The 13360-nt window shown below is 42.9% G+C and overlaps 1 protein-coding gene across 2 annotated transcripts in view; it reads left to right on the top strand.

Annotated features, from left to right (window-relative positions):
• Positions 1-12097, top strand: part of CCBE1 (collagen and calcium binding EGF domains 1) — a 511379-nt gene extending 499282 nt beyond the window's left edge. For both annotated transcript variants that reach the window (XM_040337897.1, XM_040337890.1), the window contains exons 9-12: positions 1600-1739; positions 4015-4050; positions 7368-7403; positions 11791-12097. In XM_040337897.1, coding sequence (XP_040193831.1) covers positions 1600-1739; positions 4015-4050; positions 7368-7403; positions 11791-12024 — 446 coding nt within the window. In that variant the 3' untranslated portion in view covers positions 12025-12097. The remainder of the gene's footprint in view (positions 1-1599; positions 1740-4014; positions 4051-7367; positions 7404-11790) is intronic.
• The last annotated feature ends 1263 nt before the right edge of the window (positions 12098-13360 follow it).

The following is a 13360-nucleotide window of genomic DNA, read 5'->3' as shown; positions in this document are numbered from 1 at the left end:
ATTTGTCTTTATTTTCCACTGTGGACCTCAGGCAGGTGGGAGACATATTATAATTATTATTTTTAAAGCTACGATACAAACAAAGCCTGAAAAGCACAGACTGTTTACCATGACTACCTCAACAATTACTGCATTTTATGACATGTTAACTTTTTCCATTCTCTGATGCTGAAATCTAATTTGAAAGGAAATATGGCATTCCGGATCTAGTCTGGAAACACTTTCATTCATTCCAAGCTCATAAATTCAGATTTGACTTTCTGTCATGCATTTGCTTGGAAGGGGATGTATTAAAGGTCACCTGAGTCTTGTCTCTACTGTTTGTGGACGTCCCAAAACAAATTGAAGAAAAATGAATGAAAGCAAAACGAAGAAAAATGAATGAAAACACAAAAAAAGCATTTTTGCATGAACAGTACAAGATCAATTTTTTTTAAAGTTTGCTGGAAAAAAAAAGTTTTTTTTTTGCTTTAAAATAAAAGTAGATCTTATACTTACCTGCTATATGCAATGATATTGCACAGTGGTCCCCTACTGGCTTTGTCTGGCCTTTCCTTCTCTGGATACCTTCTGTAGCAAGTTGTGTGCTAAGGGGCACCCATGCAGGCATGCTCCTTGAAAAGCTAACATAGAAACTGTAACGGCTACCCAAGTAGTGAGAGGGTATCAGCCGTTGGAGACGTCCTTTTCCCTGGCAAGTTGCTGTATGCAAGTGAAGCCGGTATATCCCATCCACGAGATCCAGAGAGAGAGAGTCAGGGGCAGCTGTAAAAAGAGCAGAATAATAGTCCCATAGAATGCCCTTTGAAGAACGAGACGGAGCTACGTTTTGAAGGGTCAAGTAGACTCTTTATTTTCAAGTACACAGCACATTTTTATACAGAATTTGGAACATCCCACCCCCTTGCCATCAGAATAATTAACATGAGCCAATTATCTATCATTTAGCCTGACGAGGTGGCTAGGCGTCTCGTCTGCAATTTCCCACACATATAATGAACTTCAATCACATTCTAAAAGTCATTTAGTGGAGGTAATTATCTCCTAGAGACGTCCCGTCTCTGACAACAGCTATTAACCTGCAGAACACAATAACAAGGTATTTCACAAGCCGGCTCCACTTAGCATTTCAATAGCCTGAGCTAAGCATTGAAGGGTCATTGTCCTATTGACCTAGTCAGGACAAAATTAACCACTTGTAATTTGTCCAGTACCTTCTGCAATGAACTGTCAGTAATGTCCCATCTCCTGAAATACATAGTTCCGTTACAGAAACCATAGAGAAGAAGATAATAGTCAACTGTTTACTATGAACCCTCAGTTGTATTCTAGCCAATGTAAAATTGGAAATATTCTCACTTTCATTCTTCCTTCGCCCTAATGACTTATTTTTTAGCTATAAGACACTAAGGGAACATAAAGATTTATATCACAACCCAGAAGTTGGCTAAGTTAGGGGTGGAGGTAGACCTTAGCTGTGCAAGCATATAATAATATCTCCATTAACTGTTTAGAGCTTAGCTGCACGTTTATTTTATTTGAATAAAAATGATTTGAATTGGCTATAACAAGATTTTTTTTCTTGACCTATGTTTCAAGGATTACTAGGTCCAAAAGGAAGTGCTGGCCAACCAGGTCTCCCTGGCCCTCCCGGTCCCCCCGGCCCACGGGGATTTATGGGCCCAATGGGACCATCTCCTGAGATTTCACATGTCAAACAAGGAAGAAGAGGTCCCGTGGTTAGTATTATGATGATAATATCTGTTTTTCTCTGATCACTACTTTCAAATCACATATATTTAGGACTTCTCTTATGTTTCCTTCTTTCTCTAGAACTGCTTTCCACATCAAGCCAGACCTTCACCAGCACAAAAAAAATTGCAGATGTGCTCATAGAGTTCATTTGCTCTTATATGCATTATATGCATGTATGCATGGGCGTCCGCTGAAATTTTTTCAGGGGGGGGGCGCTTCTGCAGTGGCAATACGCATTTAACCCTTTCTTCAAACGCTAGCAGGGGTTAAAAGCACCGTGCTATCGGCCAAATAGCGCAGCTAAAATTATGGTAAAACGCAGCCAGCTGGCAGTGTGAAATAGCTCTTGAGATAGTTCAGCTTCACTCCATGCCCATATAAATATAGCCTAGAGAATGTACAGACCCCCCTTCAGCACAGACCCCTCCATTTATCACAAACTACCCATTCTGCACAGACCCCCCATTCTGCACAGACCCCTCCATTCAGCACAGATGGACCACCCCTTCAGCACAGATGGACCCCCATTCAGCACAAACACCCCCTTCAGCACAGACGGACCCCCCCATCCCATTCAGTACCTCAGATCAGCCATCAGCAAGGCATGGGCACAGCAGGTTCCCTGTGTACACAAACACTGGAGGGGGAGGTGGCTTCACTCTGCTCGCTGTGTTTGTGTGACATCCGGCCCGGGACTGCTCAGACAGCCCACAGCCGCGAGACTCTTCAACACCTTCTCAATTTTCCAGGGGGGGGGTCAATTTCCCCCCCTTGCCCTATGGAGCGGACGCCCATGCATGTATGTAGGGCAAAACAAGGGCTCCCTTGCTAAACATTGCCCCTCGCCCAAGACCATTTATTACCCTACTGTTGTCTCACTATACAGTAGAGGACAGTAAACAGATGTTCTGGATGACAGAGCTGCTCAAGGGAGCTCAAAGAGAACCAGTCACCAATAAGCATTTGTAATAATATGTAGCACTAGGGAATGAGTGCTCTTCATAGAATTGACATTTCCAAAAAGGCATACAAAGAGATATCTTTGTTTAAAATTTACATTACCGTTACCCATTTTTCTTGAATTATAGGATAACAGAAAAAAACACCTATCAATGCCCTTCAGTGCCACCCATCAGTGCCACCTCTCAGTGTCACCTCTCAGTGCCCACCAGTGCCGCCTATCAGTGCCCACCAGTGCCGCCTTATTGGTGCCCACCAGTGCATCCCATCAGTGCAGCCCATCAGTGCCCATCAGTGCAGCCTCATCAGCGTACATCAATGAAGGAGAAAAATTACCCATTTGCAAAATTTTATAACAAAATATAAAACGGTTTTGTATTTGGTTTTAAAAAAAAATTAACAAAAAATAAAAACCGCAGAGGGGATCAAATACCACCAAAAGAAAGCTCTATTTGTGGGGATTATAAAAATTTAATTTGGGTACAGTGTTGTACAGTGTTGTATGACCGTGCAACTGTGCAAGAGTGAGAGCGCTTTGGTCTGGGCAGAAGGGGGGGTTTAAGTGCTCAGTAAGCAAGCCACAGAACCTGTGTAATTCATATGTGTTTGGTTTTAAAGGGATGAGGTGGCAACCCTATGCATGACCAGTCTTCAGTTTTCCTACACATGGTCAGCTGTGGTCTTTTTTGCACGCCCTGCTAGCTCGAGTTCAGGTCCCTATTGATTAATTTTCTCATTGTAGCCCTTGTTTTTCTTACTTTGTACATCATTGTGAATAATCTGTATAAATTTGGGGTGGGGGAAGTGTCGCAAGTTGAGAAGCGGAGGGCCCCGCGAATCGAGAATGGGGGGGCTCCGCAAATTAAGGTCGAGGGGGCTTTGGGTGCTGTCGAACAAATAAAAATGGGGATGCCATCCTTAGAGGTCGGGGGGGCTTTGGGTGCTGACGAAAAAAAACTTAAATAAATGATAAAATAAGGGGGGATGAAATCCGGGCCCCTTAAAGGTCAGAGGGGCTTTTGGTGTTGACAAGAAAAAAAAAGGGGGATGCCATCCGGGCCCCTGGGACCACCAGGCCCCTTACAGGTGTACTGCCTGTACCCCCCCCCCCCCCCCGATGGCGGCCCTGGTTGATGGGTTGAATGGGTTCATTTACTAAGAATGGAGAGTGTAAAATCTGTTGTTGAATTGGACAAGCTAAAGTTTAAAGCTGATTGGCTACCATGCACAGCTGCATTTGACTTTTTCAGGTATGTACTACTTATTCTCTTTGCTAAAACTCCCTTGTGTTTTATGCAGGGTCCATCTGGAGCAGCTGGGAAAGATGGATTAAAGGTATGTAGCCTATATGACTACTCTCTCATTGCCCAGCCTAGATTTAGGTAAAAATCATGAATGACTTTGGTTTGTGGTGTACATTTCATATAAGTCACCTATGCATTGTGGTAACACACGTTTTACTGTTGCTGCAGCCACGGTTTACTCAAATCAGTTGATGCAAAAATGAACACACCCAACAACAAAAACGACTCCATCTGGTATATTGTATGACCTCCATGATTTGTAGGGACAACAAGTCTTCTAGGAGTGGAATGAACAATTTGGTGACATATTGAAAAATCTATCCTTTTCCATTCTTCAAGAACAACCTCTTTTAGAGCTGGATGGAGAGTGATGCTCAACTTGTCTCTTTAGAATTCTCCATAGGTGTTCGATTGGGTTCAGATCAGGAGACATACAGTCAGGTTCCTAAATATTGGGACATCGACACAATTCTAATCTTTTTGGCTCCATACACCACCACAATGGATTTGAATTGAAACAAACATGTGCTTTAACTGCAGACTTCCAACTTTAATTTGAGGGTATTTACATCCAAACGTAACGGGGTAGGAATTACAACAGTTTGTATATGTGCCTCCCACTTTTTAAGGAACCAAAAAGTAATGGGACAGATTAACAATCATAAATCAAACTTTCACTTTTTAATACTTGGTTGCAAATCCTTTGCAGACAATTACATCCTGAAGTGTGGAACGCATAGACATCACCAGACGTTGGGTTCCATCCCTGGTGATGCTCTGCCAGGCCTCTACTGCAACTGTCTTCAGTTCCTGCTTGTTCTTGGGGCATTTTCCCTTCAGTTTTGTCTTCAGCAAGTGAAATGCATGCTCAATCGGATTCAGGTCAGGTGATTGACTTGGCCATTGCATAACATTCCACTTCTTTCTCGTAAAAAACTCTTTGGTTGCTTTCGCAGTTTGCTTCGGGTCATTGTCCATCTGCACTGTGAAGCGCTGTCCAATGAGTTCTGAAGCATTTGGCTGAATATGGGCAGATAATAATATTGCCCAAAACACTTCAGAATTCATCCTGCTGCTTTTGTCAGCAGTCACATCATCAATAAATACAAAAGAACCAGTTCCATTGGCAGCCATACATGCCCACGCCATGACACTACCACCACCATGCTTCACTCATGAGGTGGTATGCTTTGGATCATGAGCAGTTCCTTTCCTTCTCCATACTCTTCTCTTCCCATCACTCTGGTACAAGTTGATCTTGGTCTCATCTGTCCATAGGATGTTGTTCCAGAACTGAGAAGGCTTTTTTAAATGTTGTTTGGCAAACTCTAATCTGGCCTTCCTGTTTTTGAGGCTCACCGTTTTAAAGCCATCAGTTCAAAAATCAACATCCAGGCGGCCTGGACATCTCTGTGAGATGGTTGCAGTTCTGTCTTTGTTAAATTTTTGTATAACTTTTGCTACAGAATTCTGACTGTTAAGTAAAGCTTTGCTGATCTTGTAGCCTTCACCTTCCTTGTGTAAAGAAATATTTTTTTTTCTCAGGCCTTGTGACATTTCTCTTCCATGTGGTGCCATTGTTGACAGTATGACATGGGAAGGGGTTTTTCTTTGTTAAGTAATGCCCTTTTACAATCAACTGTCTGCTGGACACCTGTTTAATGAATAATTAGACTCACCTGTAGTTGAATTCTTGTTAATTAGGATTCTGTTGTCTAAAATTTTACTTTGTTCGTAAGGCCCCTTTCACACGGGCAGACCGTTTAGGTTCGCCTGTCAGTTTTTTAGGCGGACCTGAACGGGCACTCCGTGCTCCTCTATGAAGCCACGGATGTCAGCAGTGACATGCCCGCTGACATCCGACCCGCTCTATGGTCCGTCGTCATCCGATCCCCCATAGGGGAGAGCGGCGCTCTGACAGGTCGGTCCCTGCAGTGTGCAGATCCCCGCTGAGCTAAAGCGGAGCCCACACACAGACAGCCCTGTGTGAAAGGGCCCCTAAGACTTTCATTGGGGTGTATTCATTTTTGCAACTTTGGTCTTAAATTAATTTGTTAAAAAAAATTCTTTGTGTGTGCAAATTAACAAATCTTGGTTGCAATCAATAACCCGCATTTGTGGGAATATTTTGTAGTTTAGTGTCCCATAGAAAATGTTGATTCTAAAAGTAAAGTAAAGGTTTTCTGACAAATCTGTTGGGGTGTACTCATTTATGCTGAGCACTATATATATATAAAGCATCTCACAAAAGTAAGTACACCACTCACATTTTTGTAAATATTTTATTCTATCTTTTCATGTGACAACACTGAAGAACTAACACTTTGCTACAATGTAAAGTAGTGAGTGTACAGCTTGTATAACAGTGTATATTTGCTGTCCCCTCAAAATAACTCAACACACAGCCATTAATGTCTAAGCTGCTGGCAACAAAAGTGAGTACATCCCTAAGTGAAAATGTCCGAATTGGGCCCAAAGTGTGAATATTTTGTGTGGCCACCATTACTTTCCAGCACTGCCTTAACCCTCTTGGCCATGGAGTTCACCAGAGCTTCACAGGTTGCCACTGGAGTCCTCTTCCCCTCCTCCATGATGACATCACAGAGCTGGTGAATGTTAGAGACCTTGTGCTCCTCAGCCTTCCATTTGAGGATGCCCCACAGATTCTAAATAGGGTTTAGGTCTGGAGACATGCTTGGCCAGTCCATCACTTTTAACCACAGCATCTTTAGCAAGGCAGTGGTCAACTTGGAGGTGTGTTTGGGGTCGTTATTATGTTGGAATACTGCCCTGCGGCCCAGTCTTCGAAGAGAAGGAATCATGCTCTGCTTCAGTATGTCGCAGTACATGTTGGCATTCATGGTTCCCTCAAAAAAATGTAGCTCCCCAGTGCCAGCAGCACTTATGCAGCCAAAGAACCATGACACTCCCACCACCATGCTTGACTGTAGGCAAGACACACTTGTCCTTGTACTCCTCACCTGGTTGCCACCACACACACTTGACACCTTTTGAACCAAATACGTTTATCTTAATCTCATCAGACCACAGACATGGTTCCAGTAATCCATGTCCTTAGTCTGTTTGTCTTAAGCAAACTGTTTGCAGGCTTTCTTGTGCATCATATTTAGAAGATTCTGGGATGACAGCTTATGTTTCCCTGCAGACAGGCTGGGAAAGATCTGAGTCATGTGACAGCTGTATATCGATTAGGAAAAAGGTGCTTAGATTTTTTTTTATTAAAATAATTACAGTTCCATCATCCAAATAGAGAAATAGAAGGGACAATGTAAATTAAGCAGTGTGTTCAGTTTTACTTTAAATGTATCTTTTGGTTATTTTTTTTAGGGTGAAAGAGGAGCTCCAGGACCAAGAGGACTTCCGGTGAGATTCTAGTATGATTTGCAGACAAGAGATACATATAGGCCACCCCTATTGACTTTCTCCTAAAAATGATAGTTGTCTGAACTCCTCTCATGTCAATACCTTCTGAGTCACTGACCTGAAACAGTTATGTTGAATTCAGAACTCATGATCTGCATGCTTTTCTGTCTCATTTATTTATTAGTTATTTGCCCAAGAGTTTACAGACTATGAACTGAAAGTCCAAGAGAGGCACCAGAAGGGCTGAGGTGTTCCATGGCTTGGCTTGGGTGCAGCTTAGACACAACTCTTACTCATTCTTTCTCCGAAACTAATTACACTGAGAACCGAGCAATCGAGCATCGCCAATGGCTCAGTTCTCACAACTCCCGGAGCAGAGAGCTACTGATTGTCAATCAGCATCTCACCGCTCTGCTCCTCCATGCTCATTGGAGTGCTGAGCTGTGGAGGGACGGGGAGCGGCGTCTCAGGCTCTCAGTGGCTCGCTAAGAGACTGAGACGAGTGTCAGTCCAGGCACCTGGTGGTATCCCGACTTCCATTGTTGGAATGACGCAGTGCCTAGACTGATTCCTGTGATGCCAGCAGAGAGTGGACTTCAGTCCGCTCTCTGCTGAAAACGGATCACAGTAGTGCAAAACGACCTGCACTGCTGTGACCCGTAGGAGAATTCCAGCCAAACAAGCTTAGGCTGAACTTCTTTAAATTGAGAAAATTTACCATTTAAAAAAAAAAGGCAATTTTGAATTGAGGGCAGTCAGGTGTAGATGAACAACTGGTGTTTTCGACTTGCAGCTTGCGGCTGTCAATAGAGCAGACCAGGCTTTGTCTGTGTTCGCGCTGCAGAAACTGAGCAGACATGGACCTGTCATCCGCCCGCTTTGTTCTGATCAGCTGGGGATCAGCGGACAGATCCTCTGCTGATCAAAACAGAGTCCACTCCGTGTGAAAGGGGCCTATGGAGCCTGAGGAGCTGTTTGCTTTTACCCACGGGAAACTCAGCAGGGATACATAAGATTACAGCATGTGTGGGCAGGAAGCTTCATTGAAAGCAATGGGAGCCTGACAGGTAACAACAAAGAAAAATTCCCAGCTCAGCATTTAGATGTAGATGATTGGCCCTGGAGGTAGACTGCCCATGAATAACTGTAGGCCCTGTCAGGCTCTCAAACAAACGGCAACTGTCCCAACCTATAACTGGCCTTAACAACAAGGAGCAGATGGAAGGGCAACACATGTCAAACAACAACAAAGAAAAAGGGCCAGCCAGCCTGCAACAATTTGTCCTGTCTATAATTTTACGTTAAAACCAGGGGTTTTGTTTGCACACATTTGCAAATACATGCGTAAGCTGAAAAGGCCACAACAAGGCAACCCATTATAATCTGCAGTCCTAACTTAAATTTTGAGAGCCTCCATAGTAGAAGCACATATATAATAATGGATAACTTGAGGGCAGGTATGCCTGGAAATAGCCCACTTCTCTTTAAAGGCACAGTGGCGCACTGGACACCCAGCAAATAGCACAATGGAATCGAAGGTGTCCAATGTGCTCCCTCACCAAGTAACCAACAGTACAAATAAATAGAAACTGCCCCAACCTATAACTGACCTTAACAGAAAGAAGCACATGGAAGGGTGATGCATGTCAAACATTAACCAATACAAATTCCCAGCTCAACTTACCAGCCAGCCTGCAACAAACCAAGTTGTCCTGTTTGACAGTTCAAGTTAAAATCCGGACTTTAGTTTGCACACGTTTGCAAATACATGCGTAAGAGGCAGAGGCCTTGACAAGGCAACCACGTATTATATGCAGTCCTAACGCTTTAATACTATAAAACTAAACCCCTCTTTTTAACAGGAACTGTTATACAGGACAATTTGGTTTGTTGCAGGCTGGCTGTCAATTGAGCTGGGAATTTCTCTTTGTTGTTGTTTGACATGAGTTGCCCTTCCATTTGCTCCGTGCTGTTAAGGCCAGTTATAGGTTGCCATTGGTTTGTACTGTTGGTTATTTGGTTAGGGGGTGCACTGGACACCTTCACTGCCATTGTGCTATTTGCTGGATGTCTACTGTGCCCCTGTGTCTTTAAGGAGGAGTGGGCTCCTTCCTGGAATACCTGCCCTCAATCTATAATATACTGTATGTGTTCAAACTATGGAGGCTCTCAGAATTTATAGAGATATGCAGATAATACTAGGGTGCCTCTGAAGCTTATGCATGTATTTGCAAATGTGTGCAAACTAAACCCGTTTTTAACTTGAACTGCTAGACAGGACAATTCGGTTTGTTGCAGGCTGGCTGGTTAGTTGAACTGGAATTTTTTCTTTATTGTTGTTTGACATGTGTTGCCCTTCAATTTACTCCTTGCTATTGAGGCCAGTTATAGGTTGGGCCTGTTGCCATTTGTTTGGGATCCTGACAGGGCCAATCATCTGCATCTAAATGCTGCATGAGCAAATACAAGTGAATGGCCACCAATATCTGTGGGCGCTGTCAAGCGCCCATTGCTTTTAATAGCGCTTCTTGCCCGCAACTAATCTCATGGATCCAAACTGAGTCTCCCATGGGTAATTACAAATGGCTCAATTCGCATCTGTGAATGGGGCCTTAGAAGTCCAAAATGTAGTAAAGGTTCATTTCAAGTTTCTGAAATAAAACAGATAGAAAAATATCTCATTATTCCTCGGTTTTATGTTTATGACTGACTTTTTGGTCTCCAATTTATTTCACCTTGTGGTTTTATTTGCCCAATCTGCTACATTCTCTTAAATACACTCTCACATATATCTCCCAATTTTACGATGTTATTCCAAAACACTCAATAAACGTCCTGTTCAAGTGCAGTATGTTTTCTATTAAGAAATTAGTGTCTGGAATAACAAAATATAAAAAGAAGCTGAACGCAGATACTGTTCAGAACAACAGACACGGCTTAGACGTTATTCACTATTAATAATCTAAAATGTATCTGCTGAATCAAGCAACAATGTCTAATGGTCTGACAAAATATATTGGTTGCTTTCACTGTTCCTGAAAGTCCATCTGAAGGCTATATAGGATACATTATACATAGCTCCCAACTGTCCCTGATTTCGAGGAACTGTCCCTAATTTGGAGCAATGTCTCTCTGTCCCTCATTTGTGTTTAATTTTGGTCTGATCTATAAAGATTTTCCAGTGCTAAACCTTTCATCTGATTTCTAAATTGCTGCATTTGTTAATTCCAAAAGCCAATATAAAGGAATAATAGTGGTAAAAAAAGCACTTGTGGGTTTAATCAATCTTGGTTTTTTTTGTACCATTCTCCTTTAACCACTTGGGATCCGCGCTATGGACGAAAGACGTCCACAGCGCGGCTCTCATGTGCCAGGTGGACGTCCCTGGACGTCCTGTTCTTGTCATTCCCCGTGCGCGCCGCTGGGGGCGCGCAGCGGGGAAACAACGTGCCCAGCGCAACGCTCGGGAGCCGATGCGTGTGTCTGGCAGCCGTGATGTCCGCCAGACATCCGAGAACGTCGGTGACAGCAGGGACGTGGAGCTCTGTGTGTAAACACAGAGCTCCACATGCTGTCAGGGAGAGAGGAGACCGATCTGTGTCCCTTGTACATAGGGACACAGCATTGGTCACCTCCCCCAGTCGCCCCCCTCCCCCCCACACAGTTAGAACACAGCCAGGGAATACATTTAACCCCTTCCTCACCCCCTAGTATTATCCCTTCCCTACCAGTCACATTTATACAGTAATTAGTGCATTTTTATAGCACTAATCGCTATATAAATGTGAATGGTCCCAAAATTGTGTCAAAAGTGTCCGATATGTCCGCCGCAATATCGCAATATCGCAGGGCTGACAAAAAAAATCGCAGATCGCCGCCGTTACTAGTAAAAAATAAAAAATAAATCATAAATCTATCCCCTATTTTGTAGGCGCTATAACTTTTGCGCAAACCAATCAATAAACGCTTATTGCTTATTTTTTTAACAAAAATATGTAGAAGAATACGTATCGGCCTAAACCGAGGAAAAAAATATATTAAAAAAATGGGATATTATTATAACAAAAAGTATAAAATATTGTGTTTTTTTCCAGAATTTTCTGTCTTTTTCTGTTTATAGCGCAAAAAATTTAAATCGCAGAGATGATCAAATACCACCAAAAGAAAGCTCTGTGTGTGGGGAAAAAATGATAAAAATATAATTTGGGTACAGTGTTGTATGACCGCGCAATTGTCATTCAAAATGCGTCAGCGCTGAAAGCTGAAAATTGGTCTGGACACGAAGGGGGTTTAAGTGCCCAGTAATGAAGTGGTTAAGGGGGCGTTTATAATTTGAAAATAATAATATAACCATAGAATATTGATCTTTATTGATCTTTACCTCCAGGGGCCACCAGGATCCTTTGACTTCTTGTTACTCATGATGGCCGACATACGGAATGATATAGCGGAACTGCAGGACAAGGTCTTTGGGCGCCGCACGCATTCCTCTGCAGAAGAATTTCCCATACCTCAGGAGTTTTCCAACCATCATGACACAATGGACTTTGGCTCAGGAGAGGACTACAAACAAAGAACTGTGTCCAAGAATCTGCGAACAGACAAAACAAACCACCATTAACCCATCATGCGCCAGGATGAAAATAATTTTATATTGTTTCTCAATGTATAAAACAATGCACTGATAATGTAAAGAGTATCTATTTTTGACTTTTGAATTTATTTGTTATTAATGTTATTATTATTTGTATTATTATTTTGCTTCTCATTTGTACAGAAGCTTATTTTAAAGGTTAGGTCCGCCAAGAACTGATATATCAGTTTTTTAAGGGGGAAACCACTCTGTTGGATCACCAGCCTTCTTTTTACTCTCAGCCACAATGTTGGGTATTCCCAGAATTCCTCCTTGAGGCGGCTGTGAAATTTCTTAATCTGCTATGGCACATGGCAGTGCCATTATTGTTGAATAGCACCCCAAAAAGCTAAGGCATTGCACATGCAATAAAATGTGCAGAAATGCATCTTAGTGCATTGCAGCAAAATGAGATGAGAGAAGTCCGATGAGAAAGATGTTTTTGTGCATTGGAAGCCATGACACAATAACACACTGTACAAATTTAAATGGGTTCTAAATGAAGAATAGGCCAGGGAGAGCATCACATCTGTGACTAGTAAATGTGGCCAGGTGTTTACTAGTGTTTACATATTCTTAACAATTCGCAAATGAGCTTTAGAACAAGCACTCATTAACCTCAGTGACCGCAGACACAGTACAGCAAGTTGTCCTCAAATCCTTCCCACAGCAGTTTACCCCTGCTGCCTCTCCCAGAGCTCCTACTAAGAGGGAGATTTTTTAAACTGGTGCCCACATAATTTGGTGCCGCTGTCCATAGTTACCAATCAGCTTCTGACTTCAGATTGTTCAATTAAGCTTTGACAACAAAACTTGGAAGCTGATTGGTTACTCTGCACAGCTGTACCAGATTTTGTGGGCACCCGTCTTAGTAAATCTCCCCCTATGTGTTTACAATGAAGAATAGAAGGCTGCTGAGTCACTGCTGGGAGGTGAGCTGACCTGTCAAGTCACTTCTGGGAAGGGAAAGCAAGGTGAAATGAGCTGCAGAGCCCCTACTTGGAGGGGTATGCAGGGGAAGAGCTGCTGTGTCACTGATGGGAGGGCAAAGAACTATTAGAAAAACCATTTCAGTGTTTCTGAGCACAAATTCTTTAAGTTGCCTGAAGCTATGGAGGTTCGTTAGGGCTTGTTTTAAAACAGTGGTCTCCAAACTGTGGCCCAGGGGCCAGATGCAGCCCTTTGCTTGCCTTTACCCGGCCCTTGGGGCACTTTTCCACTCATTGATGCAAAACACTATTCCTCCCACTGACACCAACAATGGGGCATAATGCCTGTTGTGGAATCAACAACAGGGCACTATTTCTCCCATTGATACCAACGA

This window comes from Rana temporaria, chromosome 1 (genome assembly GCF_905171775.1).
Source record: "Rana temporaria chromosome 1, aRanTem1.1, whole genome shotgun sequence".
NCBI lineage: Eukaryota > Metazoa > Chordata > Amphibia > Anura > Ranidae > Rana > Rana temporaria.
Note: the sequence above shows the minus strand (reverse complement) of the source record. Positions and strands in the feature narration are given on the sequence as shown.